General features: G+C 46.9%; 1 protein-coding gene across 1 annotated transcript in view; it reads right to left on the reverse strand.

Moving 5' to 3' along the window:
• Nucleotides 1–23325, reverse strand: part of LOC120894149 (fibroblast growth factor receptor-like) — a 28398-nt gene extending 5073 nt beyond the window's left edge. Inside the window, exons 1-2 of the mRNA XM_040296563.1 lie at nucleotides 22946–23325; nucleotides 20105–21229 (exon numbers count right to left, since the gene is read on the reverse strand). Of these exons, the coding sequence (XP_040152497.1) occupies nucleotides 20105–20352 (248 nt within the window). The 5' untranslated portion in view covers nucleotides 20353–21229; nucleotides 22946–23325. The remainder of the gene's footprint in view (nucleotides 1–20104; nucleotides 21230–22945) is intronic.
• Nucleotides 23326–27501: the final 4176 nt, after the last annotated feature.

Consider the following 27501-nt stretch of genomic DNA (forward strand, 5'->3'; position numbering starts at 1 on the left):
GACTACAACAACACACACAAAGCGGCAGCAGGTGGTGCGGCATTGAGCCGTTCCAAAGTGGTCCTAATAACCCGTGGAATACACCGTTGCAAGGGATAAAAGGGAGTGAAAATCTCCGTAAACACCACCACCTTCGCGCTGGGGAGGAGAATGTGCATGTGCGCTCCCTCAGAAGTCACAGAGAGTGTCCAGAGAGCTTGAGTGTGTGTAAGTATGGTTGTTTTGAAGGGTTTCGGTTGCTTGACTCCACCAAAAAGAAAGAAACCGATCGAGAAAGGAATTTCAAACTGAGGGGAGTTGCGGTGGTGTCCAATTTCCGATCGAACCGCCGCCGCTTCCTGAGACTCATTCTGGGGTCTGGAGATGTCTGAGAGCGTACCTGGGTAGACTCAGCCTTCAAGGGATAGTTTGACCATTTGCCGCCGCACACACCGTCAGGGATATCATTTTTACCAAACTTGTAAGCTACCGTCGCTGAGCTGGCGAAACACAAACTGCATCCCAATTCTCGGGAAACTACCTTTCGCTCCACACACCCCGAGGTTCCAATAACTGCAACCCCAGGCGCCTCTAATGATACGATTCAGCTCGGCGGCAATCTAGCTCCAGCCTGCTCCCTCCGGATCCCATACACCAATCACACTCTGTTAGAAACGACGTCCGTCATCAAGAGCAAATCGTTACGATCGAAAAGCTATAACTAACGAGTTAATTAGCAATCGCACAGATATACACACACACACACGCATCGCTGGACGGAATATGGCGCGGGGGTGTGATCCACGTTCCGGGAAGCAGAGCGACCGGTTCTGCCCAGGCCTTCAAGGTTTTGAGAGTACACGCAGTGAGTGGCACATTGAAAGCAGTAATAAATGTTATTACAACGAGGGTAAAAGCAAGAGGTTTACAAACAAATGTCCGTCCATCGACTGATGAGTGCATCTTTCTGCTGGTTCTATCGCTAGAGCATCATAACGATCAGGGGCCGGGGGGAGTACGATACCACTCTGCCGTGATCTCACGTTGGCTAACTGGTCCAGAGGGCCTTGAATTCCTAGAATGCCTCGGTTCGGATGGACACATACATACACACATACACAGGGAGTGCACGATGTAAACAATAAACCCCACAAACGGCCTGCATCGAAAGCGACGACGGTAGCCAGTGGCGCGCAAGTACCGCGCGGTGATAATCATTTGTTTCGCGGAATTTTGCGTGCGCATACACACATGCTGTAAATCGCCCAGCGGGGAGGCTCTCGCTGATAGATAGATCGGCGAATGGCCACAGCCAGCACCCGTGTGTTCGCGCAGTTGCAGATTTCGTTATCGTTTCCTAGTAAAATCAAATCAAACAACATTCTGTGTACCTCGGCGGGTCGAACAGCGTGTCCCGATGATATCGCTTGACGCATTGGAGGGAGGGCGCAGCAGTTCGGTGTGATATGTGCTGTACGAGATACTTATCACATCAGGCAGAAGGGTTACTCGGAAGGAAGTTGGCAGACGCTATAATAATGGCTGGACGCGGAATGACAGTGAAAAAAAGGCTGCTTAAATTGCTGTATACCACCCGAATGTGCAAACATGGCGCATGCGCATGCTACCACAAGAAAGATCTCGCATAACCTACCCCTTATCATCCCCAACACAAACCCCCCGAACGACCCCCTCCCTTTTGCTCAGTCTGGCGAGCAATATCTAATTTGGCGAGGAAAGCGTTTTCCGGGAATGGTGAAATTCTTCGAATTTGTATCTACCATTATCTCGAACCCTGATGTGTGTCTGATGAAATCTTCTATCTGCAAACATCGGTCGATAATTTTGGACTTCTTGTCACACACCCACCCCGTCGTCGCCTGGTAGTTATTCCCGGTAAGGGTTCGCCATGACAGCTTCAGTGTGACTGTTGCATAATACATGTAAGTCCTTGTTCACACTACACGCATGGGGTTTGCTGAACAGTGGGATATCATTTTTGGAAATTGCCAGTCCAAAATGTCGTGCACGAGGAGGAGCGTCTCGTCGTCTCCTGCAAAATACTTCCAAGGTCGTCATACACGCTAAGACTTGCCAAGCACTCCATTATGTCAACCTCCGTGAATAGTTTCAAACAAACATTGGTAATGACGCAGAGAAATGAAGACTAAATTGGTTTCACATGAAGACTAAATTGCTACACATAAACTAGGTGAAGTACGTCAGAACAAACTCGACGGGATGCATCCGCATGTTTATCGTTTTATGAGCTGAGTGTATGTACACAGTTCTTGGGAATGTTCGAGGAGGCATCTTCCTACTTGTATGATTCTGTCGGTGTTCTCAGAACCTGCCGGGCTACATTTCCTTATTTCACGTGTATTTGCCTACGACGATGCGTTCTGGGGTCTGAATACCTCCGTAAAAGCTTCCGATCGTTATGACTTTGTGCGATGGTTGAAGCGCGGTTGGCTTTGAACAACATGCATCCATTGGATGACTAACTTGTTCATTTATATACGTGCACCACACGTGTGAAGGTTAGTTTCGAGCGTTCTGTTTCAATATAAATACATCGTACAGGCCCACAGGCTGGCCTTTAATGGACGAAAGCCATTACAGAGAGAAGAAAAGGGTTACTTATTCCGTCTCAAGTACAGCGACTGGGGATACATGCAGTGCGGTGTAACTTTGAAACTTTGCCCTGTGAGACATGCATGAATTCCATTGCCACAAACTAGACATTAAAACTTTGGGTCGGGTGCCGAAATGCCTTGGCACTGCTGTCCTGGTCACCATCTTTCTGCCCTCTCCTCTACCGTGCCGGACCTGCACGGCCTGCACAACTCATCCACAAAAGTAAACCACACCGTATTCCCCTGCTGTACGCCATTGCGGTCACGCAAGGTGTTGCAGGGAAGCGATAAAAGTAAGAGACTTCAAAATTCGGAGCTGCACATATCACACACAAACACACGAGACCTGCCAGGTCGCACCTAATTGGGTCTCTCATTATCTCGTTTCTGAGGATTGAATTTCATAAATTTGACGAAAAAGCTTCCCCAGCTTCCAGGAACCCTCCATTCCAGCGATCCCCATGAGAGTACTGTGGCTGCATCTTATGTGTGGTCCCAAGTCGCTAGTCTCGAGAGTTTCGTGTACACCTTCTGTATACCGGTGTATACCGGGGGGGAAGGAGAGTATGTTGGCTGCAGTCGGTCATCGGTCTAAACTAAAGCCGACCAACAACGGAAGCCTCGTAAAGGGATACGTCCACAACGCCCAACAGAAGGGGGGTTGTTTGTGCTGTGGGCTCGCTGTTCCCAACTCTACTCACAGCAATTGCTCCAGACATATCTTCCGGACGCACTGAATGTGTCGGGCAACAGTTCTCGAGAATCACTTAAACCCCGACGATGCGACAGCGATCATTATCTTGCACAGCACAGTATGATTTAGACAAATTCTGCCCAATAGTCCTGGCTTTTAACGACGAGATTCTTCTCACTTACCATAACAACCTTATTAAGTCGCGCTGCTGCCCCATCCGCTTGCTGTCGACACCCAACACGGTTCATCAATTCCGACCGGAGAGACGGACAGTTCCGAGGAACGTCAAATTAGCAATCTACACCCAAACCCGAACCCGAGGCCCGGACATAATGCAGAATCCCCCCAGAAATGGAGGATGATTATGCCGAATTTCGAATCATCGCGAGTTGTTTCCTGTTGAGTGCGATATTCCATCCTTTCGACGACGACGACGACTGTCTGGAGCTGACCACCAGCCAGGCGCATCACAGGCTGGTTGTCGGCGGCAACCACACAACCTTCACCGCGAATGGTCGAAACATAAATGGGAAGAGACAAACCGCGCATCATCTGATTGTCATCATTATCAGCAGATAATAGTCCCTAGAGGGGTGGGATAGCTGCCGGACCTTTTTGTTGGTAGACCAAGTTGCAAAAAGAATGTCAACCGATGAGACCCGCAATGTGTTGAGTCATGTGCGAACCACAACTGTGGTGGTTGGTAGGATTAGCGCAGCAGAAAAGGGACAACGATTCCACCAATCTGCAGGAGTCAAGCTGTCCTGTTGCAGCGTCATCCCTTTTCGTGGGGAGGTTTAGTAAATTCCATCGAATTCCTCGAGGAGCTTCCCGTGACCACGGGGGGATGGATGCAGATAGAAAACGATCTTTACCCCTTTTTTCCTTCAACACTCTCCACCGAAGGTCTCGCTGGTGCTGCGTTGTTTTGCTTTCGTTTGGTAGTCCGTCCGGATCCGTCCCTCGGGCTCGAATTTCGGACGGTCTGAAACAAAAGAACGGCGAATGGGAATAGAGACTAAGGAAAAGCTTCCCGCGCTTGCTCCGTTCTACGGCGTCCCAGTGTCCCAGCGGACCCTCTTTCGTTCTCTCTTTCGGTCGTTCTCACAATACCTTTTGCGCTTGCTGCTTTGACCCTGAAGAGGATCGCAGGCGAGCAAAAGAAAGACAAGTGGGAAGAAGGGCAGAAGAAGATTGCGCCAGAAGATGATGATTATGGTCCAACGATTTGAAGCTCTTGTTTCTGGTGTTTCTTTTCTCCGTTTAATGTGCAACACGAAAGAACGTGCACAGCGCAAAGGAAGGCGCGTACCCCGTAGTTGAGATTCTCGGAAATGTTGTGCCCATTCAAATCTCGCATCATCTTGGTTGGAGTGTGAGAAATGCCGCACAGGTTTGGACGCGACATCGGACGGATAAAGGTGCAAGCTGAGGGGACACCAGACCGTAAAGCATTCCGGGCGTGTAGTAAGTACAGTCTTCCTGTGGCCTACCTTCCTACCAACCCCGAGACCCAACGACAGATCGGCATTTGCTTTGCCCCGTACTCACTCGGTGTACTTCGTAGTAGTACTTCGATGTCCACGAAGCGTTAAACAAGGTTTGATGCTGCTGTGATGAGGAAGGTGAGATCGCCCGAGGACAGAACCTGTGCAACACAGCATTGCGATGTTCTGCCGCGTGGTTCATCAACACTTTTTGGCACTTTTGGCACTTTTGGAGGTTTGAAAGCGAACTCTACACCGGTGGCAACCGGCAAATACCGCAGAGAGAGCACGTGGAAACCATGATGGATTAGATTGCTCTTATTCTCTTTGTTGCTTTGTCGCCGTAAAATCAATATTTGGGCCTGTGTGCTGTAAAAATATCTTACCTGGAAGGGAAGCTTCACTCAACAAAAAAACGCCAAAGAGAAGAAACATTAGACGGTTGGGTCGTGAAATAAAATACGCACGAAAGTGTGCAAACAGATTAAATACTGCACTGCGCCCGCGCTCTTTCTGGTCTCTTCTTTGCAGCAGCAGCAGCAGCAGCAGTGTTACCGACCACAAGCGAAATATTGAATGAAATGATACCAGCCGAGAGATTGGAAACATAACCCCCACACGGACCGCGTTCCATAGGAAATGTCAGGCATATTGTTCATTTCTGGTTTTTGTTCGCTGTCGATCCCATCTCATCCGACCGACTGGTGCTGGGTGTGCTGGGTAAACGAAAATTCTAGGTATCTCCACCACCAGATGATTGCCGAATTCCACCCTCGTGGGTCTACCGAAACCTTGGATCGCTACGCAAAACGAGCGGGAAGAAGCAAACTACTCCCGGTCGGAAATGCGGTGCACACACACGACGGTGGTGGGCGCCGCCTGGAGTGTCTGGAGAAATAGTTCTGACGGCTACTCCACACTACACCCTTCGAGGACATATCCCCCTTTTCTCCTCACACGATCATCCTTCCGACGAATCCCTCGAGGTCGCTCTAATCTCGAGCACGGATCTTCATCATCGTCGTCATCGTCGTCCTCCTCCTCCTACTCCGTGTGTACTGCACGGCAAAGAATTGGTCACAAAAGGGCCATTCCTCATTCTCAGCGCACCATATTCCCGCCTGGATCGATTCGTCTCTGCCGGCGGCGCACATTTGTTCACGTTTACCTGCCTCTGCATAGAGAGTGGCTTAAGCTCGATGCTGGGGCTGGGGCCTGTGAGCAGATAATCTTAACGAACCGATCGCCCGTGTACAGGCGGCGGTAGAGGAGCGCAGAAAGACCACTCGAAACACAACCAAAACATAATAAAACAAATGACGAACAAACCGAAAAACCAACGACACAACATCATCTCGATGGAATTCCGCCCGAGGCGCGCACAGGAAGAAGGAAAAACATCTCAATAGCCACCAAAAGCGCGTACCACACCACAGCAGAGGAGTCGTTTTAATTAATAGGTGAGAAGCCAGCCGTCACAACCCGAGAGGGCGCAGCTCTACAGCAAGGACACACACAAACACCCTTAGAGGAGATCTTAGAGAAAGAGCGGATGATGCAGTTTGATGTCTTCGAGAGTACTTCCCCGAACCCAGAATCAATCAGTCTGGCTCAAACAAAACAAGGCTCTGTTTTGGGCAGTTTCCGAACAACGCCGCACAACAACTTCCCATGAGAAGAAGGATCTTACCAGCCCAACAACCTGTGGTGCAGCTCCGGCACTGCTCCGTAGCACCAAAGGGACAACACACTGATGGTCCTTTGCACGATGATTGCATCTTGCAGCGCGCTGTTCAGTTTTCATAATTTCTCCTTTTTGCCAGCAGTTTGCCAAAGGGCCAACCGGGAAGGTATCAGGAGCTGGCAGGCGGACAGCAGCAGGCTACAATTACTGCAACGATACCTTTTCCCGTTCCCAGTCATCTGCAACACTGCCGTGAATTTCGTGGAACGCCGTCGGGAAACGAGGAGCAGAACAATCTTTCGGGCACGCCATTTTTCTCGATACCGGGAAGCACACAGCAGCAGCACCGGGAGAAACCGTTCCGTTGGACCCTGGGCATTATTTCGGAATGCACCAACGGTTCCCGCATCGTGTTCGGGGTCGTCCGTTTGGTTGTTTGGTTGCACATTTTGATGCTTTTGCTTTTGTGTTTGAAGCGTTCGACATGCTCTCTGCCTCTCTCTCTCTCTCTCTATCTTGCCCTATCCCCCTTCATTAACGGTGACCATTCGTCTGAGTTTGGGCTGTTTGTTGTAGGGTATGCATTATGCGAGAAGATGCGTAATAAAACCCGAGCAGGCAGCAGTTACAGCTCTAGCACGGGGATCGACGTAAATGGGTTTGCAAAATTGGCCTTGCATTATTAATTTTTCGGGGGAAGTTTAATTGGAGAAGAGTTTCGTAGAATTTTGTCCGAAGCCCATAGGCTCGGCGGGCCTCTCTCGACGGTTGAGTGTATTATTATGCGTAAAGTAGGTTCTTGTTGCAGTAAGCGGTCGTCGTTGTAAGCTACTACCGTGGTAGAAAGAGTTACTTCGAAGCGAGGAATTATTTAATAGCTCCTCTATCGTTGAGTACAATCATGAAGAATCGATATAAATCACGCCCCTTCACATTTCCAGCATTTCATTGATTGATGGATCAATTACCTTGGGGCACTTTATAACCGAATGTTTAATGTGTGCGTTCATGTTGAAGATAATTGGCCATGTATTTGTTGAAGCTTTACAATTCAGGCTGGCGCTTATAATCCATCATAAATCCGATTCACATTCTCAGGAGTATAAATAGCATTAAGATACGCAACCGTTGCAAGCTAGTCAAGCCGTCCATCAGAACAAACCGACTGGCATGAAACGGGACGCCACACATGATAAGATTGTGACTACAGATAAGTCACTTGCTATTTGAAACAGTAGTAATACTGTAGAAATATATCTTCTTTAACTTTTGGCACGACAACCGCTGTCGGTCAAGGCCTGCCTGTACCCACTAGTGATAAAGCTTGGCTTTCAGTGACTTATTGTTACCATAGCAGGATAGTCAGTCCTACGTATGGGGGCTCTATTCGGGACTTGAACCCATGACGGACATGTTCTTACGTCGCAAGAGTTGACGACTGTACCAGACCGGCCCCTTCTTTAACTACTTACACACAAACACAGACCATAGCCAAGAGTGACAAAGCATACGGGGGAATCAAAACCAAAACCAAAAAGCGAAGGTGTTAAATGGATAAACATAAGCGTCTAAAGCCACTCTCCCGAAATGGTGAAACGAACGATCGTAGAAAAGGAAATCCCCCGGTGTAAGGGCCTCCCCCCATACAAAGCACGTCGTCATCGTCGTTGTGAGTAACGCGTGCGGGATGATATTTGCGGAGGGGAACAACAGTTGAGTCATCGCGTAACCACTTTACACGATAGGGAACACCCACCAAACAATGGCAACAGGTATATCCACCACCAGTCACCAGCAACAGAGGATGCATTTACATTCAGACAGTTGCACTGTTGAACTGCAGTTTATGTGCATCTCATTGGTTTGTTCTACTTGGCAGCAAAACAATCATAGCGGCGATGTAGCTGGCAGCTTTCCTACGGGAGCATGGATGAGGAAAACTACTTCTTCCTCCTCTTCTATCCGCTTTTCTGCTTCTCTCTCTCTCGCACACTCTCATCATCGTTGTGGTGATCGACGACAAACGAGTCTGCGCCGGAAAACAACAGTGACACTAAATACCTTCAAATAATAACAACGCCCAGAATGGCTGAGGGTGCATCATCGCATCACCACTGTCAGTGTATGTATGTGTGTGACCAGGAGGAGGTACAGAAGGGGGTGTGCGGGTCTGTTTGAATTATTTTGCAAGCTTTGCTTATTCTAACCGCCGACGCTGTCGGATTTCCCGGAAAATGATTTGTGTTGCGCACGCTGTACCTGGTTCCGCGTCGGCAAACGGGCCTTGAGGACCTGAGGGAAGGAATAAACGGAAGGGAACCCGAGCTCGCTGCAATGCAACATAGACACACACACACACTGATGCATCGGTGAATATTGGTAATAGTGGGTGGGGTTGGGAGTGGGGGTGGTTGTGTGCACTGGCGGCTCGTCGCTTTCGCCATTCCGTGTGCCCTGGTGTATGAGGACAACATGCAATTTAGTTCCCATTTCCGTTCCCTTCTTCCGCCTGTTTCGCGTGGGTTCGTTCTTCCCGAGGACAACTGTACACAACGATGTATAGGTTGTGCTGCGGAAGAGCATGGCAATAGAAAGAAATGCAAAAAAAGGTACGTGATTCGATTTGAAACCGCCGTTTGCTGTTTCCGTTCGCTGACCGATGGTGGTGCTGTTTTGTGTGTCCTCGGGCGTCAAACATGTGACGGGAAATCAAACGTTTCAAACAGCGTTCAACTTTCATGCGCAAGAATAATTGCCGTCATTGAAATGGTAGTTGGTAAAGGTTTATTTATTTAGATATTTAAATAAAATGAACCATGTCGAATGGCCGAGAGGGTTCGACGACATCTGCTTCCGTGCAACTATTTCAAAGTGGCACGTACGTACATATGCATGATTGCAAAAGCGACATTCAATCGGAACAGTTTGCAATTTGCGAGGTGCAATTATGTATCCACATTCGAGGGAAAACTGGAGCAATCAATATAAATATAAACACAAATTTATAGCGTTGAATGATAGTGAAAAAACGCCACAACTTACAAACAGTAACCCCTCAATTGAAATGCAAAATGAAACGCTAAAGAAAATATAATTACACGCTCTGGAACAATTCCTCGTGAATTTAAAATGAATGGAAATGAAAAATTGTGTGAAAAGGTCCATTTTTATGAACACCACAAAAGCCCCCATCCCCCAACCCCTCCCACACACACACACACACAAACACACAGGCATGTTTGAAGTATTTGCCGGAACGCTGCGGTACTCTACAGCGCAGTTCCAGGATTTGGCTTCGGGATGGAATTCCACGTCACTCTCTCGGCTAGGAAGCGATCCCAGGGCTTGGCATATGGCTTTTAATGGCGATCCAAGAAATCACCCCCTTTTCGGAAGTAGCGGGCGGACCGGGTACTGGGTTTGGATTCATAATGATTTACAAAACCTGGGAATTACTAGAAATAGCTCCGGGCTTGTTCTCGGAAACCCGCACAAGGCAAGGATTGCAGTGGTTCAAAACCTACCGTAGCAGTGGTAGGCATTTTTGAACTTACTAGTTAATTTGGCCCGGTTACAGAGTTTCGCAACAGAACCTAAGACGTGTATACTGACTGCAGGGCTCGTTTAAATGTTTTCATCCAAACATGTAGATAAGCAAGTCTGCTCTCTTTTGATGTCTTTTTACTGATACTTTTTATGACCGTGTTACTATTTTGGCACAGGTTTCCAATTCTTATCCCGGTTTATAGCCCTTCCATATTTTTGTCTTATTTACAAATGTTAGTGTTTCCATTACATTAGCAATCGTGGTCCACTTTCTTTTTCAGTATGTTTGAGTATCGGCTGGACTCGTGGTACAGTCGTCAACTCGTACGACTTAACATTCCAATCATGGGTTTAATTTCTAGTATGACTGACTATTATCATGCTATGGGTTATCAAAAAATCACTAAAATAATCGGTGTGGCGTAGGAAGACCTTGGCCGACCGGTTTTTATGGCAAACCAAATGTTCGACTATTCCGCTATCATTGCCCATCTTTACAACCATATAGGACATACGAAAATTTAATTTAGTCATTTTGAACTTATGGAATAGCTACTATTACATGTTCATATGGCATATGGATCCGAGTCTTCCATCCACAGGGCTCACTGTCACTTATTATTGACCCGTGCCCCATCTTCTGCAAGACTATTTGTGTACTAAGCAGCCATGGATATCCAGGAGTGCTAAATCCGAATAAAAACAATTAAACTAACTTCATTCAACTTTGTTGCTTCATCTGAGCACATGATTAACAAAAACCCCATGACCCAGGAATGTCTTTATTCCGTGTATATTATTGTCCCATTACGCGTATGAAGGCCCGATCCATGGGAAATATAAACTTGTTATATGCATGTTTTAAAGTTGTTTACTTAGCCCTAGTTATGCAGCTCCGATGGTTTCACTATTGCATTGTACCCAGCATGAAAAATTGCAATTGTTAAACGTTCATAGCGTACGATTTTGCAATCCTTTCAAGAAAGCATTTGACTGCACTTGGATGATGGTTCGAAGCAAGTACATAATTGTTCGAAGCAAGTCTTTTTATTTAAACGTTTTGAACTATACTACTACGCAAGATAAAATGGAGCGAGGTAGAATCTTTACCACAGATTTATTTAGAATCACTGGGAATAATTTGATAATTTTTTATACAACACGTTGGTAGAAGAAAACAATGATGTCTTTCGATTTGAATACCTCAATGATTCAATCAATCTACCATTGCTTGTTGCCTCGAGGAAAGGCATCCCCTTTATGAAATAAAAATCATCCAAGCACCCATATTTGGTTAGCAACACTGTTCTATAGTAAGTAACTTTTTCGTACACATAGTTTCTATAGTGAGCAAGCGTCACCTATGAGCGTAACGTGAGCGTAACGTGAGCGTCACCTCTTACTTCGTTTTGTATAGGGAGATATCAAAGACACAGGGACATATTCGACTGCTGTTGTTGCAGTGTCTGCCTCTATGCAGTAGATTTATTACGCATAAACAACAGTACCAATGCACTCCACTCCACCGTGCCTCTGTTGGCGTGCTGTGCATTCAAATGCTTTTAATGGCACAATCACGTGGATCGCAATACTCGTGGCAGCAAAACACTACACGCGCAATCTCGATGTGGTTTGTACCCTCACGAGGCTTTAAATTCCAATAATTGTATACGACACAGCTCAGTAGTTTGAAGCAAGGGCCGTTACTGCCAACGCATATCCTGTCCAATACAGGCTCAATACAGGCTCCCCCCCTGTTGCGATCCATTTTATTAGCACTTCCTCGAAATGGCAATCACATTAGCGGTAGTGAACCGAAAACGGCTCGCCCCATCCAGTGCCCCAGTCAATCACGGTTTGCTTAGTGCGCCAGTCCGTCTTTTCCGTGCGAGAGTTGACTTTTCCGGCCCCCTATCATCGGAAACGGATGACACGAATTGTTGGTGCCGGGATCAGCAGAAGAGACACCAAAGCAAACAAAAACATTAATTGATTCAGGGAAAACCATTCGCTTTGAACGGGAGACGCCCGGGTGTGAGATGATGTGTTGAGAAGTTTTCCACTTTGCCAGGACGAGAGACGATTCAAGGCCATGCGTCCATGATGTGTGGTGTGTTTTCAAGTACTGTTTGGGGGAAATAGTAATGATAAATGGATATTTCATAAGCACCACCATTTTGCTGATGTATGACGATGGTTATATTACCCGACGATAAAATAAGCAATGCAGGAGCAGCTGAGTGGGTCCAAAACCTCTTGGGCCCACCAGCGCTAAAAGTAGCAAATATTTCATCCAATCGGACTGTCAAATCCTACCATTCCGGATTATCAGCAGCCTGTAGAGAAGCCAAAGAAAATTTTGCACCCACACACACACACACACACACACACACACATGCGGCTGCTGTTATAGTGCTTTTCTCCACGGCAAACCACGGCAAATCCTTCCGGGAATCCATCCAATTCGTCCCACACAAAAATTTGCATAGTTTTGCAGAGCTTTCCCGCATCCGTTTCCGGTGCGGAAAGTGAAGGTGAGTGACGCAGCAGAATGGAATTAATGAACCTTACACCCAAATCAGAGACCATTACAACATTCCCCACGGAGATGGCACGACGGTACGGCAATATAGTAGTGGTGTAAAGAAGTTTAAACGCTCTGTTCGGGTTACTAATTACCTGACTGTGGAGCTGGAATAGTAAACTCTTAGCAAAATAAAACAAACAAAATCTCGCTCGCGCTGGTTTCTTTCCCCCGCCACCAAAAGGGAAGGGACGCCAAACCCATTGCCAGCCAACCCGTGCGCTCCCTGCAGGTTCACGGCCCACAGCCCAGCCCGCCCGAGATGGTGGAGGTTTTCGCGTGAATGAATTACACGATTATGGCCTCTCTCGCCTTCTTCTCGCCAACGGCGAGAACGAAAGGGAACGGAGCCCGAAGGAGCCAACCCGGCCAAAGTTAATGCCACTACGCTTTCCCGGAAGGGCCACACGCCATTCAAGGCGCAGTTCAAACAAGGGATCTGGGGACAATCATCCAATCATCTTCATAAAAATATCACTCCCGCGAACGGCGGGTGGTGCGCGCTGCTCTGCTGCCCCGCCGCCTCTCCTCGACACACAAGACACCTCTCCTCGTCAACATTGCGAATGGAAGAAAAATTGGATCCATGTAACAGCGTCACCCCACAATAGACCGAAGCATTCTGTCTCCCTCTCTCTCTCCCTCGCTTTTCGCTCTCTTCATCAGGACAATCAGTGTAGTACCGGCCATATTAGAATGCTTCCTCTCTTCTTGTAGCCTTTTTTGCGCCCTTCTTCAAACAGCGAACGTACACACGCACGCACTACACAAGGATTGGAAGGCGACAAAAATGGGAGAACCCAACGCTGGCGGGCGCACTCCAAAGGTAATATTGCGTTCTGTCCTTGCTGCTTCTGCACCTTCTCCAGCAAGTAAGATGATGTTCTGGGAAGAACGAGCCAGCTGGTTCCAAGAAGCAAATGTAATTTTGAACGCCACAATCGCAGAAATCGTTTCAAGCTCCTATTGTTACTTCAGGGAGGAGGGTGGTTGTGTGGGGGAAGGGGGGGAGGGAATGGTTACATCACAGCTGGCCGCTTTTTTATGTTGTTGATGTTGCTTGTTGCAATGCAATTTGTCTGCAATGCCAGTGGCAAAAGCAAGCATAATAGCACAACGAAATCGAGCGGTAAGCAGCTTCGAAGATGCAGCATTATCAAGTTGATGAGATATTCTCATTCTTGGTTGAATGGTGTAAAGCAGCCGAATAAAGCATGTTCACAGAACGGTTAATATCATGATTTTTTAGTAAAGCGAGTAAAGTAAATTCAACATCATTCACCCGTGCAGACACGCAGGTGACGGGCGAGGGTCGGTTCAGCAATTTGTAGTCAATATGTAAGTCTTTCTTTCTTTTTTTGCGGGACATTTGTCACCTAAAACTCCAAAAGTCCAAAATCGGTAGTGCTTCCACGCAGTTTGTCAGTATGGCTTCTTCAATACCTAGTAGAGTTGCTTGGTCGGGCCGGAACACTGGCTGATAATTTAGCAAAGCAAAGGAAAATTTAGAGACATCGTTCAGTGAATTCAGCGTACACAAGCGTATTTTGCAAGGGAACTGAAATACTTGCAAACAAAGACTTTCCTACACAGTTAGCCTTACGCGCCTGAGCCCATGTTGAATGCAGTTATGTTAAACTGTACGTGATGTTACGTGAATCCTGCTGCAAACGAACAAGAGAACACCCCATTATTACCATCAATCGATCATCAAAGTACATCGAATTGTATGACCGGTGTGTGCTGGGGGAATACAGTACACTTTTGCTTGCACACATCGCTACAATTTGACAACCATTCTGCTGGATCATATGCCGTAGGCGAATGTCTTACACCACACGGACAGCATGTGTGTAGCTGCTTTCTCACGTGCAACCCCAGAAACGGAAATATATCCCCCATCCCCTTCCAGAACTCAATCACACGTTACAATTTAATGATCAAGCCGATGATGATGATGATGATGATGAAGATGATGTATGCACACGAAATTGCAATAAAATTTCAGTACGATGCACCACGATCTCCACAACATCGTAATTTCGTAATGTGTCTTTCGCTGGGGGCGAGAAAGCACCAAAGGAAAAGGTCAGCCGTTTCTGCGAAAATAATTCACCCTCAGACGCGCCGGCAAGGGCTAGAAGGCGGAAAGGGCATAATTGTCCGATTTTCAGTTCACTCGCAGCCCTGTTTTCGCCCAGCATCAATCATGTTTGGTGTATAGCAGCACCCTTTAATAATATGGCATCGGTGCGAAAACGAAGCGAACAACCCGGTGGTTAGGAAAGAGTCCGAAATGAACTGCTTGTGGTGTGGTGTGGTACCTATTATGTGCATATGTGTGCGCATGGACGTGCTGGGAAAATAATAATTTCCTAAAATGATGATTGATGGCGGGTAGCCGCGTGTATTGCGCCGATTATCCGTTTCAGCGATGGGTTGCAGTGCTTGATAAAACGGGATAACATTATTTGGAAGTTGTGGCAAATTTTGAAGGCTAAAAGAAGCGCTATCAAAGAAATAAGCACTGCTAGAATTATTTCAACATTTTTTAGACCTTCTGCAAAACAGACAAAAAAGCTGTTGGCGTGAAATGGCGAAATGGTCGTCTTGCGCATGCTGCCTGAAATTGCGTGACACCTGACTAGCAAGAAGCTCTAAACTGTGTGTAAGTGTACCACATCCTTCCAAGTTTTTATATATCCTCCGTGGAATTGGCCATGCTTCGAGGAATTGCTGATTACACTGCAGGAAAATTGCACCATTAGAAGCTGGTTACATCGCCAGAAGCAGCGCATAGAGCAGCGAGCTGGAGCCTGCATAGCAACAAAGATCTCTCAAGTCTAGACCATTGAGATTCCAAGAATCCTGGCCCTGAGCATGCGCAAGCGCTATCATCATCCCTTCCTTTCCGAGCGTTCCGAGATCAATACGCGTTCAATCTCCATGGTGTCCTGTTTTGTCTCATACCACGAATTAAACGAAGCCCAAGCTCGCCATATTGAATCGTGCATGTCTATTTTGGCTGAATAGATCCTTTTTTTCAGAATCCATTGATTAGCTTTGTTGGAAGAGCCTCATCATGCTAATGTTGTACGGAGGAAACAGAATCAAACGCTTCAAAAGCGACGCAAAGAAAAAAGCAATCAAACCTACGAACCGTATCATCCCCCAACACCACCATCACCCCCACGCGCACGGGTGGGAAAGGTTCCCACGAGGAAAAAGGGATATAAAAGCGGAGCCGTTTCGTGTGGCACCACTGTGACACGAAATGGCTGGATTCGGTTGCGTAAAGAATGGCTAGAATGGCATTGCTAGCGTCGTGTCATTGTGGCCGGTCCAGATTTGCTGGAAAATAATGGTTCCGAGTTCCGAGAAGGAAAAACAGTTTGTAAAATTCACTGACAGAGAAAATATCCATCATGCCCTTCTCGTCCATCCATCCCGGGAGGGGGGAGGAGGCGCGCGGATGCCTCGTTTCCCATCGGTTTCAAGCTCCAGAGCTTGGCCAGGTGGTGCTGCACTGGACACACGAAAGGAGTAGTGCTCGGACTATAACGATGGCGATAGGGTGCGGCGGGACTGATGCTGGTGCGTGATAAATGCGCAGTATGTAGGATAATTCCGCGAAACCAAGCACCCAAACGCAAACAACACCCAACATCCGAGATCCCATCCGTTTATTCTCCCTCTCTATCTCTCTCGGTCTCTGTGTGTGTATCTCTCTCTCTTGGGGTTTGTGCAATAAACATTGGGGCGCGCAAAAGCGTCCACGTCGACCCACAACGGGGACAGCGGGCAGGCAGCAGCAGGGCGAACCTTTATCTCTAGTTGCAGCGTCCTTGCACAGGAAGGATATGCCTCGAGGCTTTGAATATTGTTTTTCACACTTCCTTTCGCTTTATTCCATCTCCTCCGGGGCTACCCTCTCCCTTCTTCAGCCCCCTTCTACTAGCTCGTTAGATGTGCTGCTGCTACAAAGTGTTTGCTTATGCGAATCGCCCGCTCGGACCACCACCCGACCAACCGACACCGACCCACAGCTAACCAAAGCACACCACAGCTCGATTCGCTCGAGCACGGCCTTGTGCATCATCTCTCGCCCCTGTTTTCTCGATATTCGCCAAGGATTTCTTCCACGAAGTCCCAGGCACGTGGGGACCGTGAGTTTGAGCGAATTTCGAGAATCCGGGGCCGTGTACTCGGGCATATTTGGGGTGAGCATTCTGTTATAGTTGCATCCGTCCGGCTACTAACCACCATCAGCAGCCACCCGCACACGCACTGCCGATGTACCCGTAGGTTTCGAAGCAGTTTTGAACAAAAAAAGGATGACAAACAGCGTGCAATTTGGTGTGCGCTCCCCCATTTCGCTTGCGATATTTTCAACGGCAAAAACAGCGCTCCAGCTGCTTTTCCCCTGCGGGCTTCGTCACAAGACGAAATCATTTGGGAAATTATTAACGCTTCATTATGGCCCATGATTGCGTAGCTGTCTGACAGTCTTCAAGAGCTCTTATAACAGGATGAGACGGTTCTGTGTAATTGAACACGAATTGATAATATAGAGGGGCACAGGCAGAAGAGAGCTTCATGTTTTGATATTTTGTAAGCATCTTGCTTGAGCTTGAATCATTGAGCTTGAAATGTTGCGATGTGCAAAACTTTCCGCTGACACATACAACATGGAACAACATTGCAATACGACCAAGTTCATTTTCGAGGAATTAATCATCTAACATCAGTGCTTTAATTATTATAGCGTTGAATTCCAACCTTTCTGCAATTAAACACATACACACACACACGTTTTGTTGTAGAGGCTGTTTGCGAGGATCGTTCTTGGAAATGTAGCAATTAGTTAGCTGGCCCAGGCACAGCAAATCAATAATACCAATAGCTGATTGCGCATGTAAGCATGGCTATCCGTACCCGTTTGATATTTATGTAGCGTTTTTGTTAGACGAAAAGACCCATTGTATACTTTCGAAAACAGGGTTCTATTAGCTTGTTTTAGACCTGGCCTTACAATCACTCTCCTTATATACACACACCTATTCTATTATCGATGTTTGTGGTTTCAAGGAATATCCCACAGCGGCTTAGGCAACTGGGGGCCTCTTAGGGGGGCAGAGTTTTACTGCAGAGCAAAATACAATCCGGCTACTTATTGGGGAGCTGCTGTTTGCTATTTATTCAAAATTCTACGAAAACGCTTTCCACGAGCACTTACGATATTGCACCAGCCCGTTGTTTAAGCGAAAGCCTGATTGGATGCTGTGCGCTGTACGTGTATCGGTGGCATTCGACTGTGCTGTGCATTTTTTTGTGGCCAAGTGAAAAAGGTCACATAATTAATTAATGAGATTTATGCCGATTGATTGCAGCTCCCGGACAGCGCCATGAATGACGCGTCCGTAACCTGAGAAGTTCAATTCAACTTTGGAGTACAAGTCAACATTGAAAAGGTTTTGAACAGGTTCAAAATAACCGATTGAACAGTCTTCTCCCACACAGTGTGGGTTTGTGTGTTTTCGACACACCATTGCCAGATTCGTCACTGAGTCATCAATGGGCATCAGTTCCAACCCTTGTTAGAAATGTGTAAACGAGGACCCATTGAACCCATCCCGCTAGTAATAGGGTTTGTTTGTTTCATAACGTTCAAAAATTCTCCTTTTCATTGCTTTCGGTACACCTCTCTCCCTTTCTGTCTCTCTCTCGCTCTGATCGTTCCATCAATCGGCTCAAAGATAGAAAGCGTTTGCCCTTTTGTCGGTACTTTTATTCGGGAAAATGATACGCAAACATGAACAGGTCGGAGTGGACAGGTCGTGGTGCATCACTACTTCCACCACCGACTATTTGAATAGCCCTGCTGGTCCTGCATTTGGAGCACACAGGCAAACGATAAATGTGCACCAAAACACACGTGCAACGGCCAACCACATAATTGCATGTTGACAACGTTTCAAAAACAAAGCACCGCCAGGCCGCCAGAACGCCGGTCGATGGAAAAAAGGTAAAGTAAACATTGGCTATGTGTGTTTGAGAACCATGCAACTACGGAAACGAAGCGCAAACAGTTCACAAAGGTGTGAGCAGTTTTATTGATACTTGTTTCCCGCGAAGTAACACAACAAACAAATGAATTTCATAGTTTTTAAGTTTAACAGCATATTTTTAAATGTATGCACGTTTTAATGCTACATTTTTCTCGCTATCTGTACATGGCATGAGCAATAATATTGTTTTAAAACTAACTATTCGCTCAATAATTAGTAGCGCTGCAGTAGTGATTCTCGCGAACCTAAATGTTTCGCCGGAAATTTCCTCACAGCAACACAACATTCCAAATGCTCATTTTATGTGTAATAGTGCATACATTTAACGGCAAACCGATTGCTGTTTAACGTTAGCGTCATCAATGGCCAGGACGGCACCATCCGAGTTCTCTCTTCACATCAAACGGTGCCATTACGTCAGCCACAGCATCGCGGTCTAGGGGAAACGTACAGTTTATTTAAAAACGAAAACGAAAACGAAACAAAACAAGGAAGGAATTATACGATTTCTGCACATACAGCAATCTTTCTAGTTGCTACCAACCACATGGCACAAGATGAATCATTGAAAGAGTGGTTGGGTCCCCGTTTGCGAATGACTCACTCACCGACGAGCACAACGCAGCGTCATCGGTGTGTGATTGATGTTTTTGCCAATCATTTCATCTCATACAGAAAACATCCGATAGCAAATTTGAAAAAGTTTTTGAGTGAGTATGTGTGTAGAAAAAGTTTATCAAAAGACATGTTTAAAAAAGTGTTTCATTGATTCATTCCTGCTGCACACTTAATGACACATATTTTCCTCAGAACATTTTAATGAGCGTTTTAATGAGCTTATCGAATTCTGCCTATTTGCATCATCTACTTTATTGCTTCATTTGAATTGAACTTCTCGTTTGTGTCATATTCTAAGTGAATTTACTCTTAGAAATTCAGTTTTTTCTTTTTTTTTACAAGTTTGCTCTCGCATGTGTGTTGGTTCTTCTATTTCCAGTCATTGTTTATGTATGCATTCTCGACTAAAAACGGCAGAATTTTTCGCGGAAAACCGTAGGAAACATACCCACACACATACACACACATACACGTGCCGTTAGTGTGCCAAATGTTTACAATGCATACAACATTTCTGGGAATCACCTTTTCTCTTGTACCGCCTTACTGTACAGCACGATGAATCATGATAATCAATTTGAGAGATGGAGTGAAAGTTGTTTATAAAACAAACAACTATTTCACTTTTATCGTGGATTGCTTTTAAACAGTAACACAAATCCTACAATAAAGGTCGATGATAGACGATATCAACATACATAACGAAGGTTGAACTCTGCTGCACCCAAAGAACCCAAATGAAATTCAAAATTCGCTTTTACATCCAACTTTTCCTTTGCTGTACCATCGCTACCCACAATGAACTTACCATTCAATGCTGCGGTACCCTTTGCCACAGCAGTGCAAGCTTTTGAACTGCTTCAGCACACCGTACTCCCGGTCGGGGATTTCCTTCGTGAACTGCAGATGATGGGTGTTGAGCGAATGCTCGTACCGATGTTCGCTGCAGTGATTTTCCGCCCAGGCGGGCGCGATGATGACGGCGACGGTTAGACACATCAGCAACAGCGGTATTAGCCGGCTACTGCTGCAAGCACTTTTCCGAACAGACGCCATCGTTTCGGTGCTGATGGTTGTTTTTTTTTGTTTGGTTTACACGCTTAGTTTACACAATCGCTGGTTGGTGCACCGATTTTAGTGCATCACGCACAACTAGTTGAACACACTCGTGCTTTAATTAACACACACAGACACAGTATGTTCTTACACACTTGCTAAACTGCTAACAATTTGCGACGAAGCCACCTTCCGTTTTCAATTCCTCACTAACCCACACACACAGACACACAAATACACACCGGAATGATCCCAGTTCGTTCCCGGAAATAGTGGTGTTCAGTAGCAGTGCTCCAGGACTAATTATCGCTTGATCTGTTTTACTCGGTGTTAAAAAGCTTATTGCGCAGCACTAGAGCAGCGTTAGATGTCGTATAGTTCGATGGTAGGGTTACCAAGGACAGCGAGTTACGTTGCTAACCGTTAATTGAAATTGCGCCCACGTTCCTAGGGGCACTCGATGCCGGGACAGGTTGGTGCGACAAATCTACGCGCCAGCGAGTACACAACACCTCACCACATGCACTTCTACTTTCAATGGAAAAATAATTCTGGTGCAAGCAGCAGACTTTGCTTTCCTCAACTCCCCGCGCTCTACTGATTGCTCTAACAGGATCTAGCCCACCATGCACACTGATTGCTTTTAGTTCTCGTTTGTTAGCTTTCCCCGTAGATGACAAGCACCCGATATTGGAGCAACACACTGGCCAATGACAAGATGTCCGACGACAGTGCACAGCGTATATACACGTTGGTAGTGACCTATCGACACGGCCAATGAAGTATTTCCTTCCAAGAATTGGCGTGTCCGATGATGTTCCGCGTTTGCCTTAATGAGTATCCAACATGCAATGGGGGTAGCACTTGAGGAGACGACCTGAAATGAGATCACATGGAAAAGGGAGAGAAAAAAAAGTTCATTAGTACATTTGATGTGCTTCATTGGTATACCGAGTAGAGTATATAATGGTGACTCATTATACGCGAAACTTATTTGAAAGTTTCTATTTTGCTTCATGCAACGCTGTCCTATGGCGCATTAGTGTGCAAAGTTTAAAAAGCTCCTTACAACTCCCCAACAACATAAAAGCGATATCGAAACGGGCAGAGATAACAGGTAGCCTTCGCAGGCCATTCATCGTCTTTATTGCCCCAGGAGTCAACCTCGTTACGACAGAGCAGCCAGACAGACATTGGCAGACAGGAGACTGGTCACCTGATGGCTCCTTCCTGCCTTTCGTTGGAGATGGAAACCAACGTAGGATTATATTTAGCGGCTTGGTGAAGCTAAATCGGTATCAAGGTTAAGGTGTATAAATACACTCACGCGGGCAAGCTAGGACTTCACACAGGTGTTACTACTTCAAAGAAATGGGCATTCGGTTCATAATGATAAGGGTAGATTCGCTCCAATGAATCGTTTAATGGCTTTGCACAGATTTTTGGAGGATATGTTATTTTTGGAGGCTTACACACATGCAAAGCAAACCTTTGTACAACATTCCGTAGTTATGCAACGTTCATTGTTTGGCAAGTCAAGGTACAAGCAGCTATAAGAGCTGTAAGTATTAGAGTACACATCAAGGAACATGCGTCAGGGCACTTTTACACCAGCACAAGTCGTAAGGCTCCTTTCAGAATGTATCGTTACCGAAGAACAAGTATCATATCAAAGTTGGCAGGTTTTAGCAGCATAAGTACTTCGAAACCGTCCCCCACGTTCCATCGCAATGCGACAAGGTTCCGATGTCAAGTCGTGTCAGTGACACATGAGAACTACACACCACCTACCTACCCACCCACACACACACACACACACACACACACACACACACACACACACACACACACCGAGAGAGTTAAAGGTATTGAGTCAGGTCAAAGGGGACATTCGCCTATGTTGGTTCGGTTGTGGTGGGGCCACACCACGTATGTTAATACCCGCGCTGTGGATCACTTTTGCATAATTTAATGTACAAACGGCACAATCGGCCCTGTCCCCATGCTTATCGGAGTACATTCATTCGCTGATCCTCAGGGGAGCGAATGATTTCAAGTGCCTTGTGAAAGGACACAATGGGATGTGTATGTGGGCCGGTGCCGAATTCTCGACCAACTTTGGGTCATTTTCTGAAACACGTCCCTCGCACCGAGATCGATAGACGAGAGTTCCCGGAATTTCCCACACACACACACACACACACACACACACACACACACACACACACACACACACACACATGCAGACCATGCTTAACCCTCGGCATCGGAAACGCACTATACACACACACACAGGCATCCAGCCTTCTTGGATACAAAGGGAGCCTCTGACAAGGCGAAGGAAAGAAGTACTCCTTGGAATTCGGGGAATTGATACAATTTGGAAAATCCATCACCGCGCACATTCGCACGAATCCTTCATCGTTCTTTTCCCCCTACCAGCCGGCTTGCCCTTCTATGCCCTTCGGCCCTTTTCGTGTGTAAATCCACATGATGCTTATCACACGCAATGGGGAAGCACTAGGCACACGTACACCTACTCACACACACACAACAGTGAAACAATAGCAGCACGCTTGCCGTCAGCACCTACCATGGGTTACGTCTCCTAACGAGAGTAGCAACACCAGCACAGCTCTGTCTAACGGGAACGAAATGGAACGATTTGGTTCATTTAATTCTGTTGATTAATTCGCTGAATTGCGCCTTTTTTCGTCGAATGCACGCTCTGCTCCGGTGCTGCCAGAGTGCGACGAGGAGAGTTCGTGATGATGTGCGGTGCCTGTTGGCGCCCGCAGCGTGAGAGAGCGAGAGGGATCCGACGTATTTTCCCCGAATGCAATCCAGCGTCCTCCACACGCACACACACAGACACACTAATGCACCTTTGCCGGAGGAGCGAACACACGGTTGATCGGCAATCAGAATGAACTACCGTACGCGTTGACAGTTGAACGAGAAATGTCTGTCGGAGAGAGACCCGCAGCAGCTCGAGCCAAGCGTCCCAGCAGCCTGTGAGCATGCGAGTGTGGCGTGTGAGACAGCGCAAGAGTGAGCGAAAGAGAGCAAGCAGTCCGCATGGAGATGGGTGTGTGTGAAAGTGTAGTGTACGTAGGTGCATAGGAGAGAGCTCTTGTTGGACATTCTAATTCCGGGTTTTTAGGTGATATACGCTCGGCAAATGGTAAGTTATTTTGCATATAATAACAAATTACAATTACTGTTTGTGGATACGTAAAATTACTCGTTTACAGTTCGGCAATGAAAGCGATTCATGACAAAAAGTGTGTGAAAACTTTTTGAAACACCTACTCCAGATGCTCCCGTACGAGCGGGAGAGCAAAAGTGCACGAACAAAAGAGAGCGGCACCGTTTCCGCAAGTTTCCAGAAGAGAATGATGCTGCTCTTTAAATTAAATATTTAATTGCAAAAGTTTCATTGAAACAATTCCAATCGGTTGTTTTAAAGACTACCCCCCGCATTTTACCTGTCTGTCTTACCGTTACTTCATTGATAATTCCGCGAAAAACCAATCCCACTGTACACAAAGCGTCCGGTAGTGAGAGAATGGGCTCAATGGAGAGAAAGAGATAAAGATAGAAAGAGAGAGCACCCGGGTTTTGTGTTGCGATGAGCGCACTCCATTCGTTTTGCAAAACCGCCGGCAACGGAAACGGGAGAGGACGTAAACAAAAATACCAGGAACTCGGGCTATGTCAGCCGGCAAACACGCTGAAAGATGCAACAAGAGCTCACACAAACACTCACACAAAACGCTCCCCCAGAGCGCACGCACGCTGTGAAATGCAATCGCGCCGCTCCCTTCGTTCCGGTGGCGTCTAAATAACCGTTCCTTCGCTTCGTCCCCGCCGCTTGCTACGATGACTGTTGTTTGTTTGCGGTGCCATCGAAACATTCAGCCCAAAACGTAAACACACCAAACCTTCGGTTGGCGACGTTGGCGTTTGTATGCGTTACGGGCGTCGCAGTTTAAAAATGATTCCCAAAAAGTGATACAATGTTAGGCGAGCGTTCTTTGAAGAAGCGAAGAGCTCCAGTTCGGCAACATCGATGTGCCCTTAAAATGTAGCGGCTGTTTATTTTGTGCCGTCCAACGAGAATCAAAAATCTCATTTTGCAATACACAAAAACCCATCCCTCTCCGCTGCTCGGTTGCTTCCGTCCGCCCGTACGGTTGTCATCGATTGGCGCGCAGATTTCATGGAAAACATAAACTTTCAGCGCGGTCCATGCACTCCCCTCCACGCAAGGGTCGTCTGGTTGTGGTGGTTCGCACGACGCTGCCACGCTAAATCGCATGCGCAGAACAAACCCACAACGGAGCCGCAACGAGGGTGTGAAGGGTGCTGTTGCGAGGGTGCGAGTCGGCGTTCTGCATCTACCGAGTCAGCAAAACAAAGTAAAGACTGGGACAGAGCAAAAACACTGCGACGTGTTGGGGCTGGGACGGTCAAGTTCCTGCCGATGGTGGCTGAAGGTGAACCGAAAAGTGTGATCCGCCGCTGCACTACAACAACACCACGGGGTTTTACTTACCGATCTCTTCATCGTGTGGTCGTAAATCATGGCCGTAATAATGCAAACATGCGGCAGACGTTCCCCATATTTGATATAGCTACATAGTGCTTTGCACGCTGGAGCTTCCTGGAAGTCGTTAGTACTGGGACGATAGTTTCCTGGAGAGTTTTTCCGAAAACTCCAGCACTGTACATTTCCATTACAACTATTTTCAACAACTGTGCCAGAGCCGCAGAGTATTGTCATCTTCAGGACTTTTCTTGGTTTCTGGTTGTACATAGGAGAGAGAGATGTCCGGTTCCGACAAGCCCCGGGAATAGCCCATGGATTACGCTTACGAAACCCAAAAATTTGCGAAGAAATGTCTGGAATCGATAACAGCACAATCCTACCAGCTACGTTCGTTTCTTGCTACGATTCCCATTCCGCAGCTTCTCGGAACGCCCGAAACGAGCTCAAAGCAACGAGATCAAAGCGAACTGATAGCCGAGCAAACGGAAGGAATTCGCAAAATTTAACTTCCTTCTTCTGCTGCAAACACTCTTCCCAAACTGCTCTACGTTGGTCGCTTCGCTGGGTAAAGACTTTGCACGAGATTGAGGTTTAAACTGGTCGACCGGGGTTATTCTTTTTTAAATAGATCCTCACGCTGCGATTAGACCCACCGAGCGCTTCTAACGAGGCAGCTGGCTGGCTGGCTGTCACACCCGGCGAGCGATCCGGGCAATGGAAGGAAGCGGCAAAGTGTGTGTGTTAAGCACAAGCCAGGGGCTGAAATGAAGTTATGATGCTCAGGAAACAGAGCGTTTCCAATTCTAAAGTAAGTGCACCTTCCGATACCTCTTGCCCAGTTCGTGTGCACCTCGTCGTTCACAGCGAAAAGGACAGCGCACCGAGATGCAGCCGCACACGCATGGCATGGAAGGCAACTTTCACTGCAACTGCACCAACCGGGGGCGCTAACGAACGTTGAACGTTCCTTGATCCTTGATCCTTCTAGGAATATGTACGCACCCTGTCCTAGAGTGGAGGGGGTTTGAGTTCTATTCCACAACCTTCTTCACTCCGTTCCGGTTTGTTTGATGCGAACAGCAAATGCATTGCTGGAAAAGGTACCTTTTCTAGCGATGTCCTTTGGCGGCGGGAGAATGTATTGCGCTTAGCTAGTGGTTTTGTTTCTCCCGATGATGAATCGTCTCCTACATTGTATCGCACATTGTTTAACAGTTCTGTACGTATGTGCACGCATTTGATGCTACTTTTTACCATTTCTTTTTACCATCGATGGTAGCATTGGTGCGTGTTTTAAATTCGTGCGAATTCCGGTTGATCGTATGCTTGTTTGTTTAAGTACAGCCGAACCCAGCGGAACATGACATGATGATGCGGGCCATGTAGTGAACGCACGCAAGCAAACAACGAACGCAACAACCACTCCACGTTGTACCGCAAACCAGCAAAGGGAACATTGTGACGCATTACCTCTCCTCTCCGGGGCGTTTCCAGCGATCGTTGGCTGAGTTATAAAAACATTTACACAAACTTTTTTCCCCCTTTACCCGTCCTTTTGCCTTTCCTTTGCCGGTTTCGGTCGTTGTCCGATGTGCTAAACAACATTTCGCACCTTGTGTTGCCTCTTCTATTTCGAGAGCCGCTTTCATCCACTCCCCCCATCATTCCGTATCCTCGGGCATGGGTAGCAAACGCGCCCTGCTTTTGTTGCACTTTTATGGTTTGTCTTTTGTTTTTTTTTCTTCTCCCTCTCCTCCTTGCTGTACCGTTCCCACCTTCGTCCTTTTTGAGAACCCGCTGTGAGGAGGTGAGCTTTTGTCGCTTCGCTGAAATTCTGTTGTGCGAGCAGTTTGAGGGCTCTGGTTGTAACAATCGCCACAAACTCGCAAGGACAAAGGGACTTTACATTTCAATCACACACCGCACACACACATCACACCACTTCGGTCGTATCCTTCCAGGAACAGCAGATCGCCATCATGGCCCAGCTGGTAAGCCCGCAAACCCTGCCCGCTCACACCGAACAATGCCCGGTCCTGATGAATATAGAAAAAAGGACCGCAACACCGGTGGAACGGTTTTAAGCGGAACTGAACGGATGATCCTTACATTGTTGGGCGTAAATGGCGAGAGTGAGCAGCGGGCATGAAGCTTTTCTTTTCGTAATTGAAAATATATTCCTCCGGTTGCAGGCCACTCCAGAGAAAGAAAGAAAAAAGAAACCCAGGGCTAAATATTTGCCAGGCAGCCGATATTTTGCGGTAGCCAGTTGTTGAGCTTTCCCCGGTAATCTACCTATGGCAATAATATTTACTGGCTTCTGGAGGTTTTTGGTGCGGATTGTAAGGAAATCAATTATAGAAAACCAACTCGTTGTTCCGCAGAAACATCTAAGCCCGGCTGGCGGTCCAACGGTTCCGGCGAAATGGCAGGAAATGTTTGCGGAATGGAAATAGCATTTCCAGAAAGTGTGCAATGTGAAGTTAGTTTTTACCGATAACTTGCTGCCCAATTTTTCAATAGAAAGTAAAAGCGGATATTTGCCTAACAGAAAGTTTTGTGAGGCAAGCAACAATTCACTGTAAATGTGGCCGGTT

This window comes from Anopheles arabiensis, chromosome 2 (assembly GCF_016920715.1).
Source record: "Anopheles arabiensis isolate DONGOLA chromosome 2, AaraD3, whole genome shotgun sequence".
In the NCBI taxonomy this organism is placed as follows: Eukaryota; Metazoa; Arthropoda; class Insecta; order Diptera; family Culicidae; genus Anopheles; species Anopheles arabiensis.